Source organism: Salvelinus alpinus, chromosome 24 (genome assembly GCF_045679555.1).
Source record: "Salvelinus alpinus chromosome 24, SLU_Salpinus.1, whole genome shotgun sequence".
In the NCBI taxonomy this organism is placed as follows: Eukaryota; Metazoa; Chordata; class Actinopteri; order Salmoniformes; family Salmonidae; genus Salvelinus; species Salvelinus alpinus.
In genome coordinates this window covers 29,543,995-29,569,377 of record NC_092109.1, presented here as the reverse complement: position 1 = coordinate 29,569,377, position 25,383 = coordinate 29,543,995, and the positions used below count along the sequence as shown (strand labels likewise).

Below are 25,383 nucleotides of genomic sequence, written 5' to 3'. Positions count from 1 at the left end.
GTGTAGCCTACATAATGTGTCAGGCAGGCTACTATGCAAACTCAAGCAGCTGACATCCAGCTACCACCTCACAAATAATTTCCTTCAACTTATTTCCTGTACTCCAGTAAATTAGCACATTTAGATAACTTCTCAATGTTTACAGATGTCAATAAAGCGTTTATTAAAGTGCATGGCAAAGTAATCACCCTGGAAATCTTAATTGGGCTCACACACATGATGATAAATAAGAGCACGATATCTAGAATATATTATATTTAGTATAACTCGGTTAAACTGTAGGTCTATGTAACCGATGTGAAATGGCTAGCTAGTTAGCGGTGGTGCGCGCTAATAGCGTTTCAATCGGTGACGTCACTCGCTCTGAGACCTTGAAGTAGTTGTTCCCCTTGCTCTGCAAGGCGCGGCTTTTGTGGAGCGATGGGTAACGATGCTTCGAGGGTGGCTGTTGTCGATGTGTGCAGAGGGTCCCTGGTTCGAGCCCAGGTAGGGGCGAGGAGAGGGATGGAAGCTATACTGTAACATTGATGCTGTTGACCCGGATCACTGGTTGCTGCGGAAAAGGAGGTCAAAAGAGGGGCGAGGAGAGGAACGGAAGCTATACTGTTACATCTACATAGTTCTGTTCTCACTAATTCACATGCATGCACGAACACACATATACACACACACACGCAGTCTTTCCACCAGTCTGCATGTCTGTATTTCAGAATTTCAAATCTGAACCCTAGATCATCTTTCAATTAATATTTTAGCTGTACTTGTTTTCTGCCGTGTGATTTGCAACACAATATTCATACAGTTGTATATTGTTGTGAGCTCAGAGTGCTGGCGCAGTGGGAATGGATTGGCTGTTATGTTTAACATCCACAACTAGGCCTGGTACAATGACAAGGATGAAATTACTTTTACAACCCTTTCATCTGCTGTGTTTGGTGCCTGAGAGCACCAGGAACAATGTATCATATTGGATGATGCCATATCACACTGGATAAGTTGTAAAAATAATCTGTTGTTATAACTGGGAAAACTTAATTACCTTGTTATTTTCAATTTACCAGCCTCTCATCTGTGGATCCAAATGAAGATAAGGAAATGGGGGTTTCAGTCCCCAATATGTTCATCATTAGGACTGCGATGGGAAACGTGTGTGTGCGTACGTACTTGCAGCATGTGTGCATGTACTGTATATGAGTGGATGGCAGTGTGTGCAGCATATGGTAAGCAGAGATGGGTTTCTGTCTGCATGGCTCCCTCTGGACTCGTATCAGAACGATGTATTTGCTTTGAGAGACTATCAGGCTAGTAACAGCTTAATGCAGCTCCTCAGGGGTTAATGAGTAAACGACAGGTCTGGAATCAGTGAAAGGTAGAGGTCGACACTGGGACTGTTTCCCCTGTTGTCTTCCCACTGGGCACACCCTGGTTGAATCATAATTTCAATGAAATTATGTCAAACCAACGTGGAATAGACATTGAATTGCCGTCTGTGCCCAGTGGGCCCCACCCATCACTTCTCAGAGCTTAACAGTTGTATGTACAGTAACTTAAGGACTTAAGGAGAGAGACATGGATTGTTATTGCACAGATTTTATTTATTGCACTCAACAACATACAAAAGTTCTCAATGATCAGAGATCATGTCTAAAGTAACGAATCTCAGTGCTGGAATATCTGGCGGCTCCAACCTAACAGAATAAAACATTGAGGAACAACACTTCATACACAGATCTTCCATGTGAGAACTAAATCAGGGTTTTATTTGGTGCTCTGACCTGAACTGCTAACAGAGGCAGGATTTATGACTGGTTGGTTGGTAGTGGGGACTCCTTGGTGGTCTTCCTATCTCAGTAGGTACTTAATAAAGGACTACCCTGGACATACGACAGGTGACTAAACCTGGGATACTTAGCAGCACCAGCAACCAGCCTGTACAACTCAACAGTCTCTACTCCTCTACTCCTTATTTGAAATGTAAAAAATGTTGAGTGCCTGAAATCAAAGAGCAGAACTATACTGAACAAAAATATAAACGCAACATGTTAAGTGTTGGTCCCATGTTTCATGAGCTGAAATTAAAGATCCCAGAAATGTTCCATACGCACAAAAAGCGTATTTCTCTCAAATTCTGAAAACAAATTTGATTACATCCCTATTAGTGAGCATTTCTGCTTTGCGAAGATAATCCATCCACCTAACAGGTGTGGCATATCAAGAAGCTGATTAAACAGCTTGTGCTGGGGACAATAAAAGGCCACTCTAAAATGTGCAGTTTTGTCACACAACACAATGCCACAGATGTCTCAAGTTTTGAGGGAGCGTGCAATTGGCATGCTGACTGCAGGAATGTCCACCAGAGCTGTTGCCAGAGAATTGAATGTTCATTTCTCTACCATAAGCCACCTCCATCGTCGCTTTAGAGAATTTGGGAGTACATCCAACCGGCCAAACAACCGCAGAGCACGTGTAACCATGCCAGCCCAAGATCTCCACATCCGGCTTCTTCACCTGTAGGATCGTCTGAGACCAGCCACCCAGACAACTGATGAAACTGAGGAGTACTCCTGTCTGTAATAAAGCCCTTTTGTGGGGAAAAGCATAAACTGATTGGCTGGGCCTGGCTCCTCAGTAGGTGGGCCAGACTCCCAAGTGGTTGGGCCTATGCCCTCCCAGGCCCACCCATGGCTGTGCCCCTGCCCAGTCATGTGAAATCCATTGATTAGGGCCTAATGAATTTATTTCAATTTCCTTATATAAACTGTAACTCAGTACATTCTTTGAAATTGTTGCATGTTGCATTTATGTTTTCGTTCAGTGCAATAGTTCGATCACATAAAGAATGTATTCTGCAGTCCTTTCATTTGGCAAAAAGTTTGAGTCATTTGATCTGATCTGAAATCTAAATTATTTCAGGAAATCATATTCATGCTGTAAATAAATACCTATACGTTTTTGAGAAAATGGTTTGCTCTGCAAAATAGTATAAAGTATTGTAATCACAAGCACTTGACAAAAGAAATATATAAAATCTCTTGGAAATAATAAATAAAGATACTAAATCAAGGCGGTTCAGTGCTAAAAAGGATCTTAGCTGGCTTAAATAGAATAGTGGCTTAGAAAGTGATACAATTCAATATAACCTCATTCTCCTTTCATCAGATATAGGTGGACTGTGCTGATCTGAAATGTCAGTCTTATTTAGTATCACTTTACAAAGTGACAAAAATATACTTCATTTTTCAGTTACAGTATATGATATTCTCACAAATATCATGGGAAGAATATGTTATTTAGTGCTTATATCAAAAACACCACAAATCTAGTCTGTCTGACATAAATTTTTTGTAAAACTATGTAAAATATTTAGTAAACATTTAGAAACAGTAAAAAGTAGGGTCTTGTAGACCTAATAATCATTGTACAGTAATACAAACACTGATCGTCCCTAAACGTAGTGAACTATTACAACAGACCCGTACGCATGATATCAAAGGTTGTGACACTCATAGAAACATGTAGTCAATAGTAATAACACTTCTAAAAATGCTAAAATCGTAGATTTCACGTTAGCCTATTATTTACTTAGTTTGTAACAGTACATGTTGTGAGGCAAAACATGATTAATGAATCCTCTTTGGAGGAACTCGGTCAGTCACTTTACAAATTCTAGTCACATAATCTGCATCTCTTACGAATACTTCTTCTATTATAAGTCTATGACACGTTAACAACGTCCATTTTTCTTATTGCTTCATTCATAGTACCTTACTGACAGTTCTATGCTCCACTGTACCCCAGCACTGATAAACATTTGCACAAATGTACACACTGTATCACCACACAACAAGGTAATGTCAGCTAGGTCATACATTGAAAACAAACACGGGCGTTCCAAACGTAAGGTCAAGAAACGAGGATTAGTCTACTGTATTATTTTTCCATTGGTCACTGCTGAACATTAGGTGTTGCTACGTATTAAAACACCAAACTTCGGAAGAAAAAGGTTTGTGCTATAGAAAAGGCTGCTGTGTGTGTGCGTGTGTGTGTGTGTGTGTGTGCATGTGAGTAGGTTCTTCTATCCTTGAGGGGACCTTAAAATCCCCAAGAGTCACCACTGAGAGACAGAGAGAGAGAGACTGAGAGAGAGAGACTGAGAGAGAGAGACTGAGAGAGAGAGACTGAGAGAGAGAGACTGAGAGAGAGAGAGACTGAGAGAGAGAGAGACTGAGAGAGAGAGAGACTGAGAGAGAGAGACTGAGAGAGAGAGACTGAGAGAGAGAGAGACAGAGAGAGAGAGACTGAGAGAGAGAGAGACTGAGAGAGAGAGACTGAGAGAGAGAGACTGAGAGAGAGAGACTGAGAGAGAGAGAGACTGAGAGAGAGAGACTGAGACTATCCGGAAGTCCCCACAAGGAAAATTCTCCCTTGTGGACAAAGGCTATTTAGGATTAGGGCAAGGGTTAGGGAAAATTTTAGGTCCCCACAAGGATAGTAAAACGTGTGTGTGTATTTGTGTACAATGTCACCCAAGGATATCCTGTTTGTGGAACATCACATGTTAACTGTAGCACGATGTAGCTGAGGCTGTTTTTTTTGGCTTTAGGACAGAGTATCTCAGGGAGACAGAGGACTCCTGGATGTGGCAGCTGACAGGAAGGCAAATCAGGGTTGACCTTCGACCCCAGCGTCAGCCTCACATCTGCCCAAAGAAGATGGAGCAGAGCAGGAAGATGGCATAGAGTAATATCAGCCCCAGGCCCAGACGGCGGTCCAGCTTCCAGTGGTTCAGATGGACACTCATGACCTGGGAGGTAAGAAGGGAAGAGGGGGAGGTGAAGAGAGAACAGGGGATGGGCAGATGGAGAGGGGTTTAATGGAAATGGGAAAGAAAAGTTGCATGAGGTAAAGAAAGGAATAGCTTGGCTATGACTGGGTGATTGCATAAGCGATGGAGCCGGTATGGTGATACTGATGGTTTGTTTAAATAGCAGGTTAGGAGAACTAACATGGCAGGTTAGGATAACTAATGTGGCAGGTTAGGAGAACTAATGTGGCAGGTTAGAACTAACGTGGCAGGTTAGGAGAACTAATGTGGCAGGTTAGCGGAACTAACGTGGCAGGTTAGGATAACTAATGTGGCAGGTTAGAACTAACGTGGCAGGTTAGGATAACTAATGTGGCAGGTTAGAACTAACGTGGCAGGTTAGGAGAACTAACGTGGCAGGTTAGGATAACTAATGTGGCAGGTTAGAACTAATGTGGCAGGTTAGGAGAACTAATGTGGCAGGTTAGCGGAACTAACGTGGCAGGTTAGGATAACTAATGTGGCAGGTTAGGAGAACTAACGTGGCAGGTTAGGAGAACTAACGTGGCAGGTTAGGAGAACTAACGTGGCAGGTTAGGAGAACTAACGTGGCAGGTTAGGATAACTAACGTGGCAGGTTAGGATAACTAACGTGGCAGGTTAGGAGAACTAATGTGGCAGGTTAGGAGAACTAATGTGGCAGGTTAGGAGAACTAATGTGGCAGGTTAGGAGAACTAATGTGGCAGGTTAGGAGAACTAACGTGGCAGGTTAGGATAACTAATCTGGCAGGTTAGGAGAACTAACATGGCAGGTTAGAACTAACGTGGCAGGTTAGGATAACTAATGTGGCAGGTTAGGAGAACTAATGTGGCAGGTTAGGAGAACTAACGTAGCAGGTTAGAACTAACGTGGCAGGTTAGGAGAACTAACGTGACAGGTTAGGCAAACTAACTTGGTAGGTTAGGAGAACTAATGTGGCAGGTTAGGAGAACTAATGTGGCAGGTTAGGAGAACTAATGTGGCAGGTTAGGAGAACTAATGTGGCAGGTTAGAACTAACGTGGCAGGTTAGAACTAACGTGGCAGGTTAGAACTAACGTAGCAGGTTAGAACTAACGTGGCAGGTTAGAACTAACGTAGCAGGTTAGAACTAACGTGGCAGGTTAGAACTAACGTGGCATGTTAGAACTAACGTGGCAGGTTAGAACTAACGTGGCAGGTTAGAACTAACGTGGCAGGTTAGAACTAACGTGGCAGGTTAGGATAACTAACGTGGCAGGTTAGGATAACTAACGTGGCAGGTTAGGATAACTAACGTGGCAGGTTAGGATAACTAACGTGGCAGGTTAGGATAACTAACGTGGCAGGTTAGGATAACTAACGTGGCAGGTTAGGAGAACTAATGTGACAGGTTAGGAGAACTAACGTGGCAGGTTAGGAGAACTAATGTGGCAGGTTAGGAGAACTAATGTGGCAGGTTAGGAGATGGAGGTATAGGTAAGGAAAAGGGTTATAGTTAGGCTTAGCTAAAATGCTACAGTTGTCAACAACTTTAATTCCCGACAACTAGTTGGTGCTGTGGTAGCCACAATGGTACAAACCATCAGTATCATAACACCGGAACCACACCCTGCTCCAGAAAGACTCTGTCTTGTCTGCCGCCATCCTGCTTGTGGTCCATAACAAATATCTTGTAAAAACCTTAAATACCAGTAAAACTATGATCATACTGTGTTTGTGGTGTGTAAGAAAAGACTTGTAAAAAGTGAAACACCAATAAAATTGTGAAACACCAATAGAATTGTGATACGTGTGTTATGTGGTTAAATGATGCTCAGAACCAGATGTCCAGTGAAACAGTAACTGATGGTGGCACGAACGCATGCACACACACTTACTGTGAGGAAGACAGAGGCCAGCAGCAGGACGACAGAATACACCAGGCCCTTGTTATTGATGTAGACCTGTGAGGAAGAGGAGGATGAGAGGGGTCAGATGTCGATGATTGTTAAATGTCCATAGAGAGAGAGTTTTAATGAACCCACCAATGATCCGTTGTCCACCACCAGAGTGCGCAGAGCCCAGGGAAAACCCAGCCCCAACAGGATGTCAAAGATATTACTGCCAATGGAGTTAGACACCGCCATGTCCCCCATACCTGAGGAGAGAGGGAGAGTAAAGTCAAACTAAAGCAGTCTACACTACACCACCAGGACGTCAAGAGGCTGGTCAGGAGTCTGAAGATGAGAGGAAGTTGAAAAGAGAGGATGACGGGTACCTTGCCGAGCTACAATGAGGCTGGCCATGCAGTCTGGCACACTGGTGCCCGCTGCCAGGAAGGTGATGCCCATGATGTAGTCTGGGATGTCTAGTGTGTAGCTGATGATGGTGACCTAGTGGGCACACACAGCTAGATCAGAGACAGAGACACCACACACACTCACCCTCTCAATATTATCCTACAACTCCTGGAACATTTCAAGGAGAAGTTCAAATATGGCCTTACGGCTCTGCTGTGCGAGTCCTTACCATCCACACCATGAGGTAGGAGAAGATGGCTATCCACAGGGTGGAGGCCACGAAGGTGACCATGAACCAGCGGTGCCAGCGTGGGTACACACAGTTAGGCACAGTGCAGTACAGCAGCAGGCCCAGGGGCCACGAGATCAGCCACTTGACCCGCGCACAGCAACCCCCTGCACACACATGAACAACAATATACTGTCGGTCACAGACCAGAACATACCAGAGCCGACACCCACTTTGTTTTCCTCTACTGCAATTTCAGCGAACGTCAGGGAAATTGTCTGTAGCCCTTTACACTTGTACCCGTATACGGGTTGAAAATGGCAGATTTGGGCACTAATAAGCGCTAAAATTGGAAAGCAGTGACTGTACAGTAACCTGTTATACATGATGTCAGAGGTCAGGCTCTGCGCTTCACAGCTCTGTATGGGTTTTGACTGACAGCTGTTCTGAACTTGAGCACCGCGCACAACAAGAAGTTGCTCCTATCCCTCCCGCTAATTGGGCAACTTTTACACATTTTTTGTTGTCTGAGTGAGGGAAATGCTGTATATTAAGATGGCTCAATGTATTTTGAAAGATGAGGCGTTGAGGATTACAATAAATACCGCTTTGATGCCAGAAAAGCAATCCAAACACCTGTGAGTCCAAATGTGTACTTCACATGTTCAAATCCTAAAACTCATGTCATATACCGTGTCAACGTTTATGATCACTATGTTTGATGTAGAGTTACAAGATTACACGGCGTCATACCCGTGGTTTTTCTGAACAGTATTGTGAAGCAAATTCAAATTTACCGTTGCACACGCACCTGACTGCAATCATGACTCCTTTCTATGAGAACCAAAATTACCATCTGTTTTGTTAGGCCTTGTGAAAGCCTAACACAAGCCTAACAAGATCATATTTCATAACTAAGTCATGTTGTCAATAGAACATGCCTTCAAATCATGCCCACCTGACCCAGGTTGCGATTTGTAATGGACCGTTTTTGGATTGCGTAAACAACAACCGTAATTGTGTGATGGCGGCGATGCAGGGTTGTGTTCCAAATTCAACTACTACAAGTGTGCTTGTACTAGTTTCTCACAGCTAGGAGAGCTAAAAAAAAACACTTTATAGTCATAAAAGTGCATTGAAATTGCGTTGGAACTGTGCACACTTTAGAAAGGCGAGTGGCCACTTAGAGATACTTCAAACCCTTGTAATTGGTTTTGTCTTATGTTGCACCTACCCCACATTTTACAATGTTACTGAATGTATCCTGAGTATTTTCAGATTTTGTTATATCACCTGGCCAATGCAGAGGCCTGAATGGCCCATCATCATCATCCTCCTCTTCCTCAGTGTGACAGCCCTCCGCTCCTGGCTTCTCTGCCCCTGCATCCCCTACCCTGGCCCTGTCAGGGGTCTGCTTCTCCACACTGCCCCCATTCTCCAGACCTCCAGAGCCCAACCCTTTTAGAGGGGTGCCCCCTGCCGCTGGGCTGGCCTCCCCGTCCAGCTGGCTGTTGGGACTCCTGATCAATCTCTGTCTCTGTGTGGGAAAGAGAGAGAGAGTGTGAGAGAGAGTGAGAGTGCACATTAGTTCTCCATAGTGGCTAATGTAGCCCCTTGTTGATGTTCCTCCAGTCTGAGTCCAATACCTCACTGATGAGCACACGGCCTGCCATGGTGAGCCTGGTGCGAGGGGAGAAGTGGGGGCTGATCATTATGCGCAGGCCGGCCTCGGAGAAGGACAGCTGGTGGGGGTTGAGGATCAGGAGCTCGTCCACCATCACCACCGGAGGAGACTCCTGACCCTGGGGTTGTCCTGCAGGGTGAGGGAGGGATGGGAAGAGGGGTAACACTTTACCTAAAGCCAATAGGCAGGTATAATGCATTATGATGCGGTTATAATGCACTGTGAGACTTGTAATGAGCACAACAAATCAATAACAGCCACAGCTTCTAACACTCAGACAGTGAGAGCTGTAAGGAGCTCCAATCCAGACCTTTCCTGAGCAGCACCATGTTGGTGTTACAGGTGAGTCCGTCCTCTGCCATCTCCTCGTCTCTGAGTCCCTCACTGACAAGGCAGCACTGACCCGGGCCCCCAAACCGACGTTGCACACATCCCCTGATCTGGGAGTTGAACCTGAAACCACAAAACAGCTGTCATATGAGAAACATAGCACAAGCAGACACTAGCTACATGCTCTGTGGATTTAGGACTCTTGTGAGAGGTGTTTCAGCATACTCACTTCATGATAAGAATGTAAACTCCATACATGGTCATTAGGAGCACGGCCTCCCACCTACAATCAGAGAAATACACAGTTCAACTACCACCTAAAACCAGTAAACAGTTCAACTACCACTTAAAACCAGTAAACAGTTCAATTAGAGAAATACACAGTTCAACTACCACCTAAAACCAGTAAACAGTTCAACTACCACTTAAAACCAGTAAACAGTTCAATTAGAGAAATACACAGTTCAACTACCACCTAAAACCAGTAAACAGTTCAACTACCACCTAAAACCAGTAAACAGTTCAACTACCACCTAAAACCGGCAAACTGCTATTTTACTGTACTTTTACAATTCTGACGTGTAACATTGAGACTTTTGGCAGCATTAATCATGATAAAACTCACCAGACAACTTTTGCATCGTATATAACCTACAAAGAGAAAGTTAACACATTAAAATAGTCACAGCTGCATTTCATGCTATCATTTCACTATGTACAGGCAGTTTATACAGCACTGTAATTGTAGAGCACAAGTAAGCTACTGTATACTGGTCTCTAAATGCATTTGATTGTGTGGTCTTAATTTCCCCTCCTCCCTCCCTTGTCTGCCTCACCATGATGAGAGCCAGCACAGAGAAGATGTAGTAGGTGGAGTCCCTGAACAGAGACCACCACGTCAGAACCACCGTCTGCAGAGGGGGAGGAGCCACACAGAGAGAGATTCCACTAACAGACAACCAACACACAGCTAAATCAAGGTGAAGTCCTCAGGTTCACTCAGCCAGTGCATGTGTAGAATCATTTCTAAAATACGTTTCCATGTATTCATGAGCTCTTCAGCCATGGCTAGCTACACTGTTAAGACCATAAAGGTGTGTAGTCTTTGACAGGTCTCTACCTGGCCCGCAAAGATGCCACAAACACCAATGATGACCAGGATGTTGAAGACAGCTGAACCCACGATGGTGCCGACCCCCACGTCTCCTTTAGTGATGAACACACCTGAGATGGAAAGAGAGGTGTGGGAGGGGCTGTAGTGACAATTACATTTTAGTGGATGAAACCAACGGTTATCCCAATGTGTTCTATACGTTGATGTAGAATGAAAGACCATTCATATTGACTCTGCTGACATCATATGGATATCTGTGGCATTACATGATACACAAACATGTTCGTTTGGATGGATTGAAGATCCATGGCAAGATGGTGAAAGTTATGGGCCATTTATATCAGTCAGTGTTGGGCATAATGTATAGTGTTCATTGACACAATATTGGCCACTGATATCAGGAAATATGAGGTGAAATACAGAGTGATTAAGAACTGACCAATGAGAGAGGTGAAGAGCTCTGGTGCTGAGCTTCCTGCAGCCATGAAGGTTGCCCCTGCCACATCCTCACTGAGCTGCAGGTTCTGACAGGGACAGAGACAAGGGGAACATTCTCACACAATCATAATACATGATCAAGAAGCACTATGTCTTTGTAGAAATACATGATAACAGAAATCCTCTTCAGCCTGTCTTGCACAAAGTTTATATTTTAAATGTGTCAACTAAAAGTAGTAATAATGTAGAGATAAAAAGCAGCACATGGTGCCTCCTTCTTCCTGTATCCTGTACGCTAATTGGTGTTGTTGGTTTTCTCACCTCTGATATTTTCTCCAGGGAAGGGACAAAGTAGTCATCACAGACAATAGCAAGAGCGTAGAACATGTATATAGCCTAAAAGGTACAGCGAGAGATGAAAATAGAGATACAATCTGTAAGGATGTGATAAGGAAGTGTTTAAGTTATTCAGTTCATTTAGGCAGGTGTACTTCACTCTGATTGGCAGATAAATGATATTATGAAGCATCTGAACAGATGGTATTGCACTAAGGGTGTGGCTGCAAAACTGCAGTATCATGGTTGTTTTGTGAGGTGTGTTAAACAGGTGTGTTTTCTGCGTTGTGTGTTATGGGACACTCACACACAGCACATGTAACAGCACTGCTCCTCCTTTCAGCTCCTCCTTGGTGAAGATATCTTCTGGAAACTCATGGATGGCTCGGGGAGAGAGGTAACAGTACAACACAGTTAGACACAGATCCTACCTCTCTCTGTCGAGAGAGAGAGAGAGAGAGAGAGAGAGAGAGAGAGAGAGAGAGAGAGAGAGAGAGAGAGAGAGAGAGAGAGAGAGAGAGAGAGAGAGAGAGAGAGAGAGAGAGAGAGAGAGAGAGAGAGAGAGAGAGAGAGAGAGAGAGAGAGAGAGAGAGAGAGAGAGAGAGAGAGAGAGAGAGAGAGAGAGAGAGAGAGAGAGAGAGAGAGAGAGAGAGAGAGAGAGAGAGAGAGAGAGAGAGAGAGAGAGAAAATGGAGGTGGAAAAGGATAGTCAACAACAACAGCAGACGGGGAAGTAAATCAGAGTCTTGCGCTAATCTGACTAAATGGATGTCATGCCGCTCAAGACCAAAAGCAGAACACAGTCATCAAGCTGCCACATTGGTTTGTAATAACATTGCTTTCCTGTCCCTATATCATCCTCCTTCTTATCGTAAAGGACAGATACAAGCACCGTAATAACACAGCAGGCCTTCTGGAAGAATGAATGACAATTTCACCAAATTGCTTTCCAGGTCCAATCCTTTCTGAAGGAGTACAATGCTATATCAAATTAAATTGTATTTGTCACATGTGCCGAATACAACAGTTTTAGACTTTACCGTGAAATGCTTACTTACAAGCCCTTAACCAACAATGCAGTTTTAAGAAAATATAGTAAAGAAAATATTTACTAAATAAACTAAAGTAAAAAATCTAAAAAGTAAAACAATAAAATAACAATAATGAGGCTATATACAGGGGGCACCGGTACCGAGTCAATGTGTGGGGGTACAGGTTAGTCGTAGGGGTAAATTGACTATGCATAGATAATAAACAGCGAGTAGCAGCAGTGTAAAAACAAAGTCTATGACTTGGGTAACTGGAGTCTTTGACAGTATATAGCTGAAGGAGGCACCTTGAGGGTTTGTTCCTCCACGGTCCGAAAGGAATTGCTGCAGCTAAGCGTCAGGATCTGGCTCAGACTCCAAGAAATCATACTTATCCGCCTGGAATTGCTCCCTCCAAGCAGCCAGACACCTGTACAGGCTAGCAGATGCTGCCCCCCTGGGCCGTGTAGAGAGAGAGGAGCAGAGGAGCAGAGCTCTGAGGAGGAGGTGTGTGGAACAGCTGGTTCCTGCTCCTCCAGTCCTCAGGTGTATGTGAGAGTGTTAGTGAAAGCTTCCCCTCGGTTCCCCCCAGCGTGACGAGCAGAGGAGAGGAGGCTGCAGCCTGGAGAGCACAGGGCACTGCTGCTAAATCAGTACTCAGACGCAGGGGAAAATGAACTTTAACAACTGGGGAGCCCAAACCTATTAATAGACCTGCTGCTCTGAGGCAGGCAGCCCTGGGTAGCCTATACAGCCAGTCCCACAATGCACGCTGTCTGACGCATGCTGCAGGACTCATTCTACACCAAACACACTTCCTATAATATACATGCTACACATCACATGATGTATGACACACACTACCAAACATAGGCTTCATGACATATACTACACAGTATGCCCACTACATGCCATCAGCTGTGCTTTAAGTCTATGACAGCATGCCATTCTGAAGCTTCTCCCTGTAGATTAGGAGAGCACACCTCTCATGTGATCAAGGCTATTCGATTTTGATCCTTGAATCTGTAGTGTGAAGCAGAGAGGAGAGGGTGCCATATGGTCTAGAGGTATGTAGGATGACAGTGTGCTTCTATACAATGCCCTTCTATATTGTGTGTGTGTGTGTATGTGTACAGCATATGGTTATCTAATGTACAGCTAGTGATGTAATCAACATTCTGAATCTGAGCCTCAGAGGGTGAAGGTCCCTCTCTCTGCCTCTGCTCGGCTTGTACTTCCACCTCCCAGAGAACTGTGGGGAAAGGAGCTTATTTTCTCTTCTGGCCAGCTGTTGCACTGGGGCAGGACCTGTTCACTAAACCATCCCAGCTTAGCATGTCAACTTTCTGTCAGATTATCATAAGAAAGAGTGAGGCAGCATCTCACTAAAGAACGTGGGTACACATCTGTATCTTATCAGTGTGAGGACATCTGTGCTGTAGTTGTGGTATTATTATCATTTTCTGTTTTCCTTATCCTATAGCTGTGTTTTGGAAAGCAGGCCAGATCTGGATCCTTCCCCAGGTCCCCAGGACATCTAGCCCCCAATACACAAGGCCCCAGTTGAACGTGTCTATGTAAATGCCGTGCTGAAACACGCGGCTCAGATGAACGTTTTGATGGGTTGCTTCGGTGAAAGCAGTTGCCATGGAGACCCTCTCCCTGGGGACTGTGGTTTGTTGACGGGCGGCAGTGGGAAGCCAATGACGGCTGCGCGAATGGTGAGAAAGGGGGAGGGAGGGGAATGTGTGTTTACCATGCTATTGGCTTATGAAATATGAAAAAAAGAGAAATGACAGGCAGCTCTGGAGAGAAATTTCTAAAAATATGTATTTTTCCTTGCCAACCCTCAGGAGAGGTCTGAGAGAGCGAAAGCATACGAGACAGTGTTGGCTAGGAATTGTATTTGTGAGGATGCTCATCCTCTGTTCCCTTACTAGGCTTTTGTCACAGGACTGCTGATTGACTAGACCAGCCATAAGATGATTTACTATATCTGAGCTTGGCTTCCAATACTGGACATAGGACATAATCAGCTCTCATAAAATATACAGCCTGGGGGGCGGGGCGAGGGCAGGGCGTGGAGCTGCAGCAGCGTTCACGTGTTTCTTCTCTGGCATCACAGGCTCCGCTCTGCACCACACACCCTCTCATTACATCTACTAGTGTTACATCTCTGTGTGCCTGGTCTCCTATAGATCTCACAGGGTGATGTTTATTGTCATTAATCTTACCCATGAGGCAGAACTGAGAGATTTCTGCAAAATTGGCTATATTATCTTAGAAATTCATGAAGACAAAAAATTCGCTTTTTGGTCTTAATTTAAAGTTGGGGTTAGGCATTAGGCATTAGGGTTAGCAGTGTGGTTAAGGTTAGGGTTAGGTTTAAATCAGATTTTGTGGCTTAGTGGCTATGACAGCTAGTGACCCCTCTGCAGAGCTGCCTCAAGGGCAAGATTCATGACAATAAATGCAAACCTGCATAGATCTCTCTCTGAGACACTAGATCTTATCTTTATTCACACAGTGAATGGGCTTGATCTTAATTAATTTAATTGCTGATCCAATCAAGTAACTAGAGAAGGGTTCAAAATGGACATGTGATGTAATCTGTGTGTGTTCCTGCGTGTGCGAACCCATAAGTATGCTTGAGCGTGTGTTTAATGCCATATCAGTCTGGATTAAAAGTGAACCCCCAACTAAATTAAACCGCTAAAGCTGTGAGATGATCTCCACTTGAGTCACTCTGCCGCAAGGGACTTAAGAGTGTGACCTAATGGCAGGCAGAGGGAAGGAAAGAAAGAGATGTTATTGATTGAAAAAGCTGCAGGGTATCTTGGAGTCAAGCTAAGGTATTGAATGAAACACAGAGTAAAGTAGTCTCACGCACCAACAGAAACAGCACCACTACATAGACTGAAACCACTACAACAACCTTTTTTTAACCCCTTTTTCATGGTATCCAATTGATAGTTACAGTCTTGTGCCATCGCTGCAACTCACATACAGACTAAGGAGAGGCGATGGGGCCAATCTGCACTGCTTGTTGACACATTGCTCAATTAACCCGGAAGCCAGCCGCACCAATGTGTCGGAGGAAACACTGTACAACTGGTGACTGTTATCAGCTTGCAGGCGCCTGGCCCGCCACAAGGAGTCGCTAGAGCACGATGGGAAATCCCGGCCGGCCAAACCCTCCCCTATCCCGGACGACACTGGGCCAATTGTGTGCCGCCTCATGTGTCTCCAGGTCACGGCCGGCTCTAACACAGCCTGGGATCGAACCCGGGGCTGTAGTGATGCCTCAAGCACTGCGATGCAGTGCCTTAGACGGCTGCACCACTTGAGAGGCCCTCACTACAACAACCTTGCATTTTTTTTATCCCGAATCAAAACATTTCTTTGATTTTATGACATAGTTACGAAAGGCCGACAAGAGCAAAAATAGTCCAAGCCAATCCAACCACACAAATCTCACCAAACCTCAATAACCATCCTTCATCTGACAAAACACTGGCTGAAATAATTTGAGAAATCCTCAGGAGACCTACAGTGGGAGAACAATCAATAAGCTTTAGTCCCTCACAGGAGATTACTCCACCGGTTCAGACACATCACATGGAACTATCCATCGTCTTAAAGCGTCAAGTCTCAATGTTATGTTGGTGGCCTGGGAAACAAAGGAAACTACTGCAGTAAAACAATTAGAATGCCACCACTAATACCCTATCTGATATGAAGACGGGTAGCTGTGAGCCACATGTTATGTTCAACCACACACAGAGCTGTCGGTAAGTGATCTCCACCCTTAACCTAGGACCTTTAAGTCATCATCAGGAACCAATGTGAACTCAGAGAGAACAAGGATTCCAGAGAGACGGGATGGGAGCTAAGGATATTCTCCCCAATTTACAAAGACTTCAGACAAAAACACAACTACTGTAACGGCTCTCTTTCGGTGAGTGAGTAGACCAAGGCGCAGCGGGTGATGAATACATAATGACTTTATTGTAAGACGAAGACAGACACGAAATACACTTGACTAAATACACAAAATAACAAAACGAACTAGACAGACCTAAACTACGAACTTACATGAAACGAAGAACACATGAACAGGAACGACCGAATGAACGAGACGAGACAGTACCGTGTGGTGCAACAGACACAGCGACAATCACCCACAAACAAACAGTGAGAACAACCTACCTTAATATGACTCTCAATTAGAGGAAAACGCAAAACACCTGCCTCTAATTAAGAGCCATACCAGGCAACCCAAAACCAACATAGAAACAGCAAACATAGACTGCCCACCCAAAACTCACGCCCTGACCATCACACACATACAAAACAACAGAAAACAGGTCAGGAACGTGACAGAACCCCCCCCTCAAGGTGCGAACGCCGGGCGCACCAGCACAAAGTCCAGGGGAGGGTCTGGGTGGGCATCTGACCACGGTGGTGGCTCAGGCTCCGGACGCTGTCCCCACACCACCATAGTCACTCCCCGCTTCTGTATCCCCCTCCCAATGACCACCCTCCAACTAAAACCACCTAAATGAAGGGGCAGCACCGGGATAAGGGGGAGCACCGGGATAAGGGGCAGCACCGGGATAAGGGGCGGCAGGTCCTGGCTGAGGAACTCTGGCAGGTCCTGGCTGAGGGACTCTGGCAGGTCCTGGCTGAGGGACTCTGGCAGGTCCTGGCTGAGGGACTCTGGCAGGTCCTGGCTGAGGGACTCTGGCAGGTCCGGGCTGAGGGACTCTGGCAGGTCCGGGCTGAGGGACTCTGGCAGGTCCGGGCTGAGGGACTCTGGCAGGTCCGGGCTGAGGGACTCTGGCAGGTCCGGGCTGAGGGACTCTGGCAGGTCCGGGCTGTAGGGCAGCTCACGACTGTAGGGCAGCTCACGACTGTAGGGCAGCTCACGACTGTAGGGCAGCTCACGACTGTAGGGCAGCTCACGACTGTAGGGCAGCTCACGACTGTAGGGCAGCTCACGACTGTAGGGCAGCTCACGACTGTAGGGCAGCTCACGACTGTAGGGCAGCTCCTGACTGGCTGGCGGCTCTGGCGGCTCCTGACTGGCTGGCGGCTCTGGCGGCTCCTGACTGGCTGGCGGCTCTGGCGGCTCCTGACTGGCTGGCGGCTCTGGCGGCTCCTGACTGGCTGGCGGCTCTGGCGGCTCCTGACTGGATGGCGGCTCTGGCGGCTCCTGACTGGATGGCGGCTCTGGCGGCTCCTGACTGGATGGCGGCTCTGGCGGCTCCTGACTGGCTGGCGGCTCTGGCGGCTCCTGACTGGCTGGCGGCTCTGGCGGCTCCTGACTGGCTGGCGGCTCTGGCGGCTCCTGACTGGCTGGCGGCTCTGGCGGCTCCTGACTGGCTGGCGGCTCTGGCGGCTCCTGACTGGCTGGCGGCTCTGGCGGCTCCTGACTGGCTGGCGGCTCTGGCGGCTCCTGACTGACGGACGGCTCTGGCGGCTCCTGACTGACGGACGGCTCTAATGGCTCGGGACAGACGGGCGGCTCTAATGGCTCGTGGCAGACGGATGGCTCAGAAGGCGCTGGGCAGACGGATGGCTCAGAAGGCGCTGGGCAGACGGATGGCTCAGAAGGCGCTGGGCAGACGGATGGCTCAGAAGGCGCTGGGCAGACGGATGGCTCAGAAGGCGCTGGGCAGACGGATGGCTCAGAAGGCGCTGGGCAGACGGATGGCTCAGAAGGCGCTGGGCAGACGGATGGCTCAGAAGGCGCTGGACAGACGGATGGCTCAGAAGGCGCTGGACAGACGGATGGCTCAGACGGCGCTGGGCAGACGGATGGCTCAGACGGCGCTGGGCAGACGGATGGCTCAGACGGCGCTGGGCAGACAGATGGCTCAGACGGCGCTGGGCAGACAGATGGCTCAGACGGCGCTGGGCAGACAGATGGCTCAGACGGCGCTGGGCAGACAGATGGCTCCGACGGCGCTGGGCAGACAGATGGCTCCGACGGCGCTGGGCAGACAGATGGCTCCGACGGCGCTGGGCAGACAGATGGCTCAGACGGCGCTGGGCAGACAGATGGCTCAGACGGAGCTGGGCAGACAGGCAGTGCAGAAGGCGTTGGGCAGACGGCCGACTCTGCCCTGCTGAGGTGCACAGTAGGCCTGGTACGTGGTGCCGGAACTGGAGGTACCGGGATGACGGCACGCACTTCAAGGCTAGTGCGGGGAGCAGGGACAGGGCACACTGACCTCTCGAAGCGCACTATAGGCCTGGTGCGTGGTACCGGAACTGGAGGTACCGGGCTGAGGGCACGCACCTCAGGGCGAGTGCGGGGAGAAGGAACAGTGCGTACAGGGCTCTGGAGACGCACAGATGGCTTAGTGCGTGGTGCCGGAACTGGTGGTACTGGGCTGGGGCGAGGAGGTAGCGCCGGAAATACCAGACCGTGTAGGCGTACTGGCTCCCTTGAGCACCGAGCCTGCCCAACCTTACCTGGCTGAATGCTCCCCGTCGCCCGACCAGTGCGGGGAGGTGGAATAACCCGCACCGGGCTATGTAGGCGAACCGGGGACACCATGCGTAAGGCTGGTGCCATGTAAGCCGGCCCAAGGAGACGTACTGGTGGCCAGATATGTAGAGCCGGCCTCATGGCACTTGGCTCAATGCTCAATCTAGCCCTACCAGTGCGGGGAGGTGGAATAACCCGCACTGGGCTATGCACCCGTACAGGAGACACCGTGCGCTCTACTGCGTAACACGGCGTCTGCCCGTACTCCCGCTCTCCACGGTTAGCCTGGGAAGTGGGCGCAGGTCTTCTACCTGCCCTCGGCCCACTACCTCTTAGCCCCCCCCCAAGAAATTTTAGGGTAGTACTTGCGGGCTTCCAGCCTTGCTTCCGTGCTGCCTCCTCATAACGTCGCCTCTCCGCTTTCGCTGCCTCCAGCTCCGCTTTGGGGCGGCGACACTCCACTGGCTCTGCCCAGGGTCCTTTACCGTCCAGGATCTCTTCCCATGTCCAAACCTCCTTTTCCCACTGCTGCTGTCGTGGCTGTCCGTTAACCCGCTGCTTGATCTGGGTTTGGTGGGTGATTCTGTAACGGCTCTCTTTCGGTGAGTGAGTAGACCAAGGCGCAGCGGGTGATGAATTAATAATGACTTTATTGTAAGACGAAGACAGACACGAAATACACTTGACTAAATACACAAAATAACAAAACGAACTAGACAGACCTAAACTACGAACTTACATGAAACGAAGAACACATGAACGAGAGGAGACGAGACAGTACCGTGTGGTGCAACAAACACAGACACAGCGACAATCACCCACAAACAAACAGTGAGAACAACCTACCTTAATATGACTCTCAATTAGAGGAAAACGCAAAACACCTGCCTCTAATTAAGAGCCATACCAGGCAACCCAAAACCAACATAGAAACAGCAAACATAGACTGCCCATCCAAAACTCACGCCCTGACCATCACACACATACAAAACAACAGAAAACAGGTCAGGAACGTGACAACTACTCCCATGTTTAATGGTTGCATTAGTGGCCATTTGCTTTATTTGACACCCATAATAAATTACTCCCCTGACAAAACTCAAGGTTTTTTGAAAGGAAATATCATTCGAGTATCTATCAGATTCTCTTTTTCAGTTCTCTCCTGCAACAACTAAAATATCTCTGTGGAAAAAGAATCCTCAAACCGACTGGCTGTTGCTTGCTGAAAAAAACGAATGCATAAAAAATACGAGCCATCGTTATTTATTCAATCTGGATCGTTGAAATGCTGCAGAGAGCACAATAAAAATGTAAAGGTCATTTCCGACTGAGCCGACATCTGCAGCATTTACCATGAATGCAGTCTCCGCTGATACGGGAACATTGTCTTTATATGTCAATCACACTGTAACGCTGAACTTCCACGATACCGATTGAATAGAGCCCTTATTAAAATGCATGGGCTTATCTTCTCCCCCCAGTCTATTTTTAGCTCGATCTGGTTGTTCATTCTGCCTCGGCACTTTGAATGCTTGAAAGACAGAATTATCTGGGTTTCAAAATGTAGCATTCAGTTGCTTAGCAACGCTGGCCTCAAAGGGTTCTCGACTGAAGGCAGACGCTGCCATCTCCGTCTTGTTACACGGCGGGGGGTTGGAGAGAGAAAGAGAGGGAGCGATTGAGAGAGGGGGAAATAAAGTGAGATATAGCAATAGACGGGAAAACCGCGGGAGATAAGGGGTAGGGGGTACTGAAACCTCACTTCCGCTATCCCCAAGATAATATTCCTAGAGGTCTGTCTGAGCTGGTCGTTTGGATTATGTAATCATTAGCAGTTACAGTAAACAGAGAATAGGGGATTTACGTGAAGATAAAGATGAGTAGCCTGCCCTGTGCTCTGTAGCCTAGGAGTAGTGCAGCTCTGAAAGACCTAATGTCATCTACCTGCCCACAGATCCATCAGCCTCTTGTTCTACGACCTGCATTTACCTTATGACCCATAGGGGAGTTGTGTCCTTGTCAAAGATACTGAGGGAGGTCTGTTTGTAACAGAAAGACCACATATCAAGTGCTTGCTTATTTCTATTGCAGGTGCACATATTGCATTAATAGTTCTCTTCTGCCAAGTGTAAATCTAGAACGATTGTGGCAGGTGTCCTCAGGGAGATAGTGGTATCTAATGCAGTTCATAAATTTTCATATCGCAGACTGAAATCACTACACTGTGCATTGCTCAGTCCTGTTGTCCTGCTGCAGAGATCTCCCTAGCTGTCTTCTACCCCATGTCCTCCACTGTGTTTACTTACTGTTTTTATATTTCCTTGATTCTTCCATTGCACAAGTCTGGCATGGCGCTCTAACCCCTCCAGACAGAACCTTTCCTCTGGCCCGGCAGCCAAGTTTGAGACGCACAGTTTACAGAGCACAGATTCCTGAGAACCACTTCACTGCTGCCTCGGCCCACATTACCTTTTCAGTTAGCCCGCAGGGGAGAGCCAAGGTTCACCAGTATACACACAGCATACCCTCACTAACCGCCTTCCCAAAACACACACACACACACATTAACACACTAAGTCACATCTACACAGCTTAGACACTCCTGGAGCCCCCTCAAGTGTTCCACACAGTTTGGGAAATAAATATTTAGTCAACAGACAGTTTGTGCATCGATGTGTCTTCAGGACTTGTAGGGCTCCTATGGAATCTGTACTTAATCAGCTAACGCTAAGGAGAAGACTATTGAGTACAGAGATACTATACAGTTTGAATGGTCCCTGTCAGCTGTTATTCTCTGAGGAGACAATCATATAAAGCTGTGTGCCAAAGGACATGGTAGGGAACATACACTTTTGTCTAGAATGGGGATCAGGGTTCTTCAGTGGAGGTTGAGGTGGGAGAGAGGTGTGGGGCTGTGAGGCTGACTCACCTGGTCTAGGAAGGTCCAGTGTCTGGTTGTCTTCGGTCCACTCCTCCTGCATCAGCCTGCGTCTGGAACGAACTGAAACACCCCCCTCTTCTGGCTGAGACCCGGACGACTCCGGCTCTGTTGAAATGTAAGTCAACTGATTTGTAATTTGAGTATTTTATTGCACTGAGACTCATCAAAAGACCGGTCCAAAGACAAAACACTATCGTATTGGACACAGCATTGAAAGGCTTTGTGTTTTAGTGCAGATGTGACAGATAATAAAAATACAGGCTGGAGGAAGCAACCGGAGAGAGTCAGCAGAGGAGATCATGTAATCTTTTATGAGGACACTCATAAGCCATTCATCATGTCAGCACTGCAATCTCCCCACGGAGTAAATCCCTGTTCCGTATCTCTCTGTTGATAGCCTATCTCTTTATTTGGACTTCAGCTATTAACCACTATATATGGAAGGATAGCATCAACAGTGAGGACCTCCACTGATGTACTGTATCATTGTCTCCTGAAACACAGAGATAACTGCTGCCACTCACTGAGATCTATGTCCAGAGCAGAGTAGACCAGAGCAGACCAGTGCAGATCAGACCAGAGCCCGAGTAGACCAGACCAGAGCAGATTAGAGCAGACCAGAATCCAAGCCCGAGCAAACCAGAGCCTGAGCCCGAGCAGACCAGAGCCCGAGCAGAGCAGAGCAGACCAGAGCCCGAGCAGACCAGAGTAGAGCAGACCAGACCAGAGCCAGCCAGCCAGGTGGGGGCCATTACCCTCTACTCCGGCTGTTTAAGAGGTTGCTTGATCGCTCTCTGTGTCCAGTCTGTTTCATGATCACTTTCCGCTTTGTTTCACTCTACAGTCCAATCAACGTGTTGCACTAGGTCTGAGAGTGGGGATGTGGAGGCTTTCATGTGGAGCTGTCAATAGGAACCTGGGTAATATGAAATTCAAATGGGCCTCTGTCACAGACGGTGCCGCCATTATCACACTCACAACACGACCACACATCACAGAACACAGGGCTCCAACTCAGACCCAGACGAAGGCTACACTTTGGCCTGAGTCTCGTCTCTTTCTATAGAAGATGTGGGGTTCATTCCAAGATGAGCTGTCTGGTGCATTGTAGGCATTGTTGCTGAGAATTTTCCTGCACACTAGGAAATCTAAACTTGTAGTGTATTCAAGGTTTAAAAAGGCTTCAAAAGTTTATAATTTCCACTTTACAATTGCAGACTTTATTTGCCCTAAGGAAAAATGTATCAACCCCTACAAAAATTCATTATAATCCACATACAGTTCACATTTCCTGTTTCTGCAGGATGATTTTCCTGCTTTATCAAACTGGCTCAAATTAAGATCCTGCATCTGCATGGTCAAGCCTCGAACTAAGCTGGAACTGGCAATCAATGAAAAAGCCTTCAAGAACAATTGCTCTACTATAGCGACTAGTAGGCCTGCCACTAGAATGATGCTGTATGGTGAACATGGCAAATAAATACATTTATACAGATCTTGCCATTTGTCATTAGAAAGATACATTAAATAATTTCTCATATTTTTTCCCAAGATTAGGCCTATTAATTAATATATGGGTTAAATGCATCAAATCAAACTTTGTCACATGCGCCAAATACAACATGTGTAGACCTTACCGTGAAATGCTTACTTACAAGCCCTTAACCAACAGTGATGGTAGTTATGAGATAGTGAAAGTTTAGTAGGGAAACTGAAGAATATGACAGCTATTAAAGGAGAATATGAAAAACATCAGAACACTGGTTGTCAGAAGGTTTGTGTCATAGCTTAATCTATGAATCATTACATGAACTCATACTCTCTCAACCTGAAATCACAGGACTGGCCCACACAATCTCACTCGCTCGCTCGCACGCACGCACGCACGCACGCACACACACACACACACACACACACACACACACACACACACACACACACACACACACACACACACACACACACACACACACACACACACACACACACACACACACACACACACACACACACACACATACCTCTTGATTAAATACTTTCACCTGACCATCTGTTGTTTCATAGCTGAGTATTTGAATCCATCCTCCAAGAGGAAACCAGGAGACCTAGAACAGTAGAACCAGGTCTGTAGAGAATAGGGCCCCTATAGGCTAGATCCCTCAAACTCAACTCTGGACCTCGAAGCATCCCACTGCTTGGACCACCCTGAATCCCACTGCTTGGACCACCCTGCATCCCACTGCTTGGACCACCCTGCATCCCACTGCTTGGACCACCCTGCATCCCACTGCTTGCCTCTGAAGCTAAGCAGGGTCAGTCCTGGTTGGTCCCTGGATGGAAGACCAAATGCTGCTGGAAGTAGAGTTGGAGGGCCAGTAGGAGGCATTCTTTCCTTTGGTCAAACAGACAAGAAATAGATCCCAGAGCAGTGATTGGGGACATTGCCTGGTGTAGGGTGTTGTTTATTGGATGTGATGTTAAATTAGTGTCCTGACTTCTGTGCTCACTAAAGATCCCATGGCACTTATCATCAGAGTAGTGATGTTAACCCTTGTGTCCTGGCTAAATTCCCAATCTGACCATCATGGCCACCTAATCATCCCCAGCTTCCAACTGGCTCATTCATCCCTCTCCTTTCCCCTGTAACTATTCACCAGGTCATTGCTGTAAATGAGAACGTGTTCTCAGTCAATTTACCTGGTAAAATAAGGGTTAACAAAAAAATTATGCTGAAGGTTCAATGTGACGCACACTCTAGGTGCAGAATATTGGGGGATGGGACAGGGGAGGGGATCATCCAATCTGTTGGTTCCAAATCTCTCTCTTTCATCCCATACAGCCTATTATCAATATGGTTACATAATGATTATCTTGCGAGAAATTAAATAATCTTGCATATTTAGCCGATGGCAGTATTTAATTGTAAATTTAATGAATGAAGAATGTGAATGAGCTGACAGATCGATCATTTCCACCCTCAGGTATTATAATACAATCTGTGAAGATATGAAAATGTCCTAAAATGTTTTCAACTTTAAAAGGAATAGTAAAAAATATGTGATGCTAAAAAACACCCCACATTTACAAGCAATAATATACGTTAATTTACATTATGCAAAATGTACCCATCATTATTCCTTGTGGAAAAACTCACCTGTCACGTGCGCGACCTGTGCGAGCCAAATGACCGCGAGAAGCCCAACTCCACAGCAGCAGAACCGCTGGAAGGGCCGCCGTCTCCCTGTCTGTGCCGCCGCCTTCATTCCGAAATCGGACCCTCACCAGTCAAAACATATCCGTTGCAGTTACGGTCAGGTCGGTTTCCACTTTTCACAGCTTAATTGCACTAGGCTACACTTTCCTCTGCAACTTGAATGTCAAGTTAGTTGATTGTGTAAACCAGTGCTATATCCTCTCAAACTGTAGCCTACTCAATTCGGATTACAATATTTTATCCTGCCAAGGCGCACCGTGACATCCATGCCTTGAGATCACACAAGATTACACAAGAGGACTGGGTGGATGCAGAAGTGATGACAGCACTTACAGCCTTCAGATCGGTAGACAGATTGAAAGGTCGGCGACAGCAGAATCCGGTTCAAACACGAGAGTTGAGGCGCTGGGTAGCGGTACGGTCTTTCTGCCTTGACACTATTACCACTCTGGTTGTGAAGTCGTGTCGG

The 25,383-nt window shown here is 46.8% G+C and overlaps 1 protein-coding gene across 1 annotated transcript; it reads right to left on the bottom strand.

Moving 5' to 3' along the window:
- Window positions 1-1,574: 1,574 nt before the first annotated feature.
- Window positions 1,575-25,383, bottom strand: LOC139552529 (sodium/potassium/calcium exchanger 3-like). Its single transcript, XM_071364344.1, has 17 exons — window positions 24,855-25,383; window positions 21,689-21,805; window positions 11,544-11,620; window positions 11,222-11,296; window positions 10,902-10,986; window positions 10,469-10,572; window positions 10,185-10,259; window positions 9,974-9,999; window positions 9,578-9,631; window positions 9,329-9,471; window positions 8,981-9,147; window positions 8,628-8,871; window positions 7,335-7,501; window positions 7,084-7,198; window positions 6,851-6,963; window positions 6,704-6,769; window positions 1,575-4,804 (listed from the first exon to the last, which is right to left on the bottom strand). The coding sequence occupies exons 1-17, from the start codon at window positions 24,961-24,963 to the stop codon at window positions 4,694-4,696; spliced, it is 1,848 nt and encodes a 615-aa protein (XP_071220445.1). The 5' UTR covers window positions 24,964-25,383; the 3' UTR covers window positions 1,575-4,693.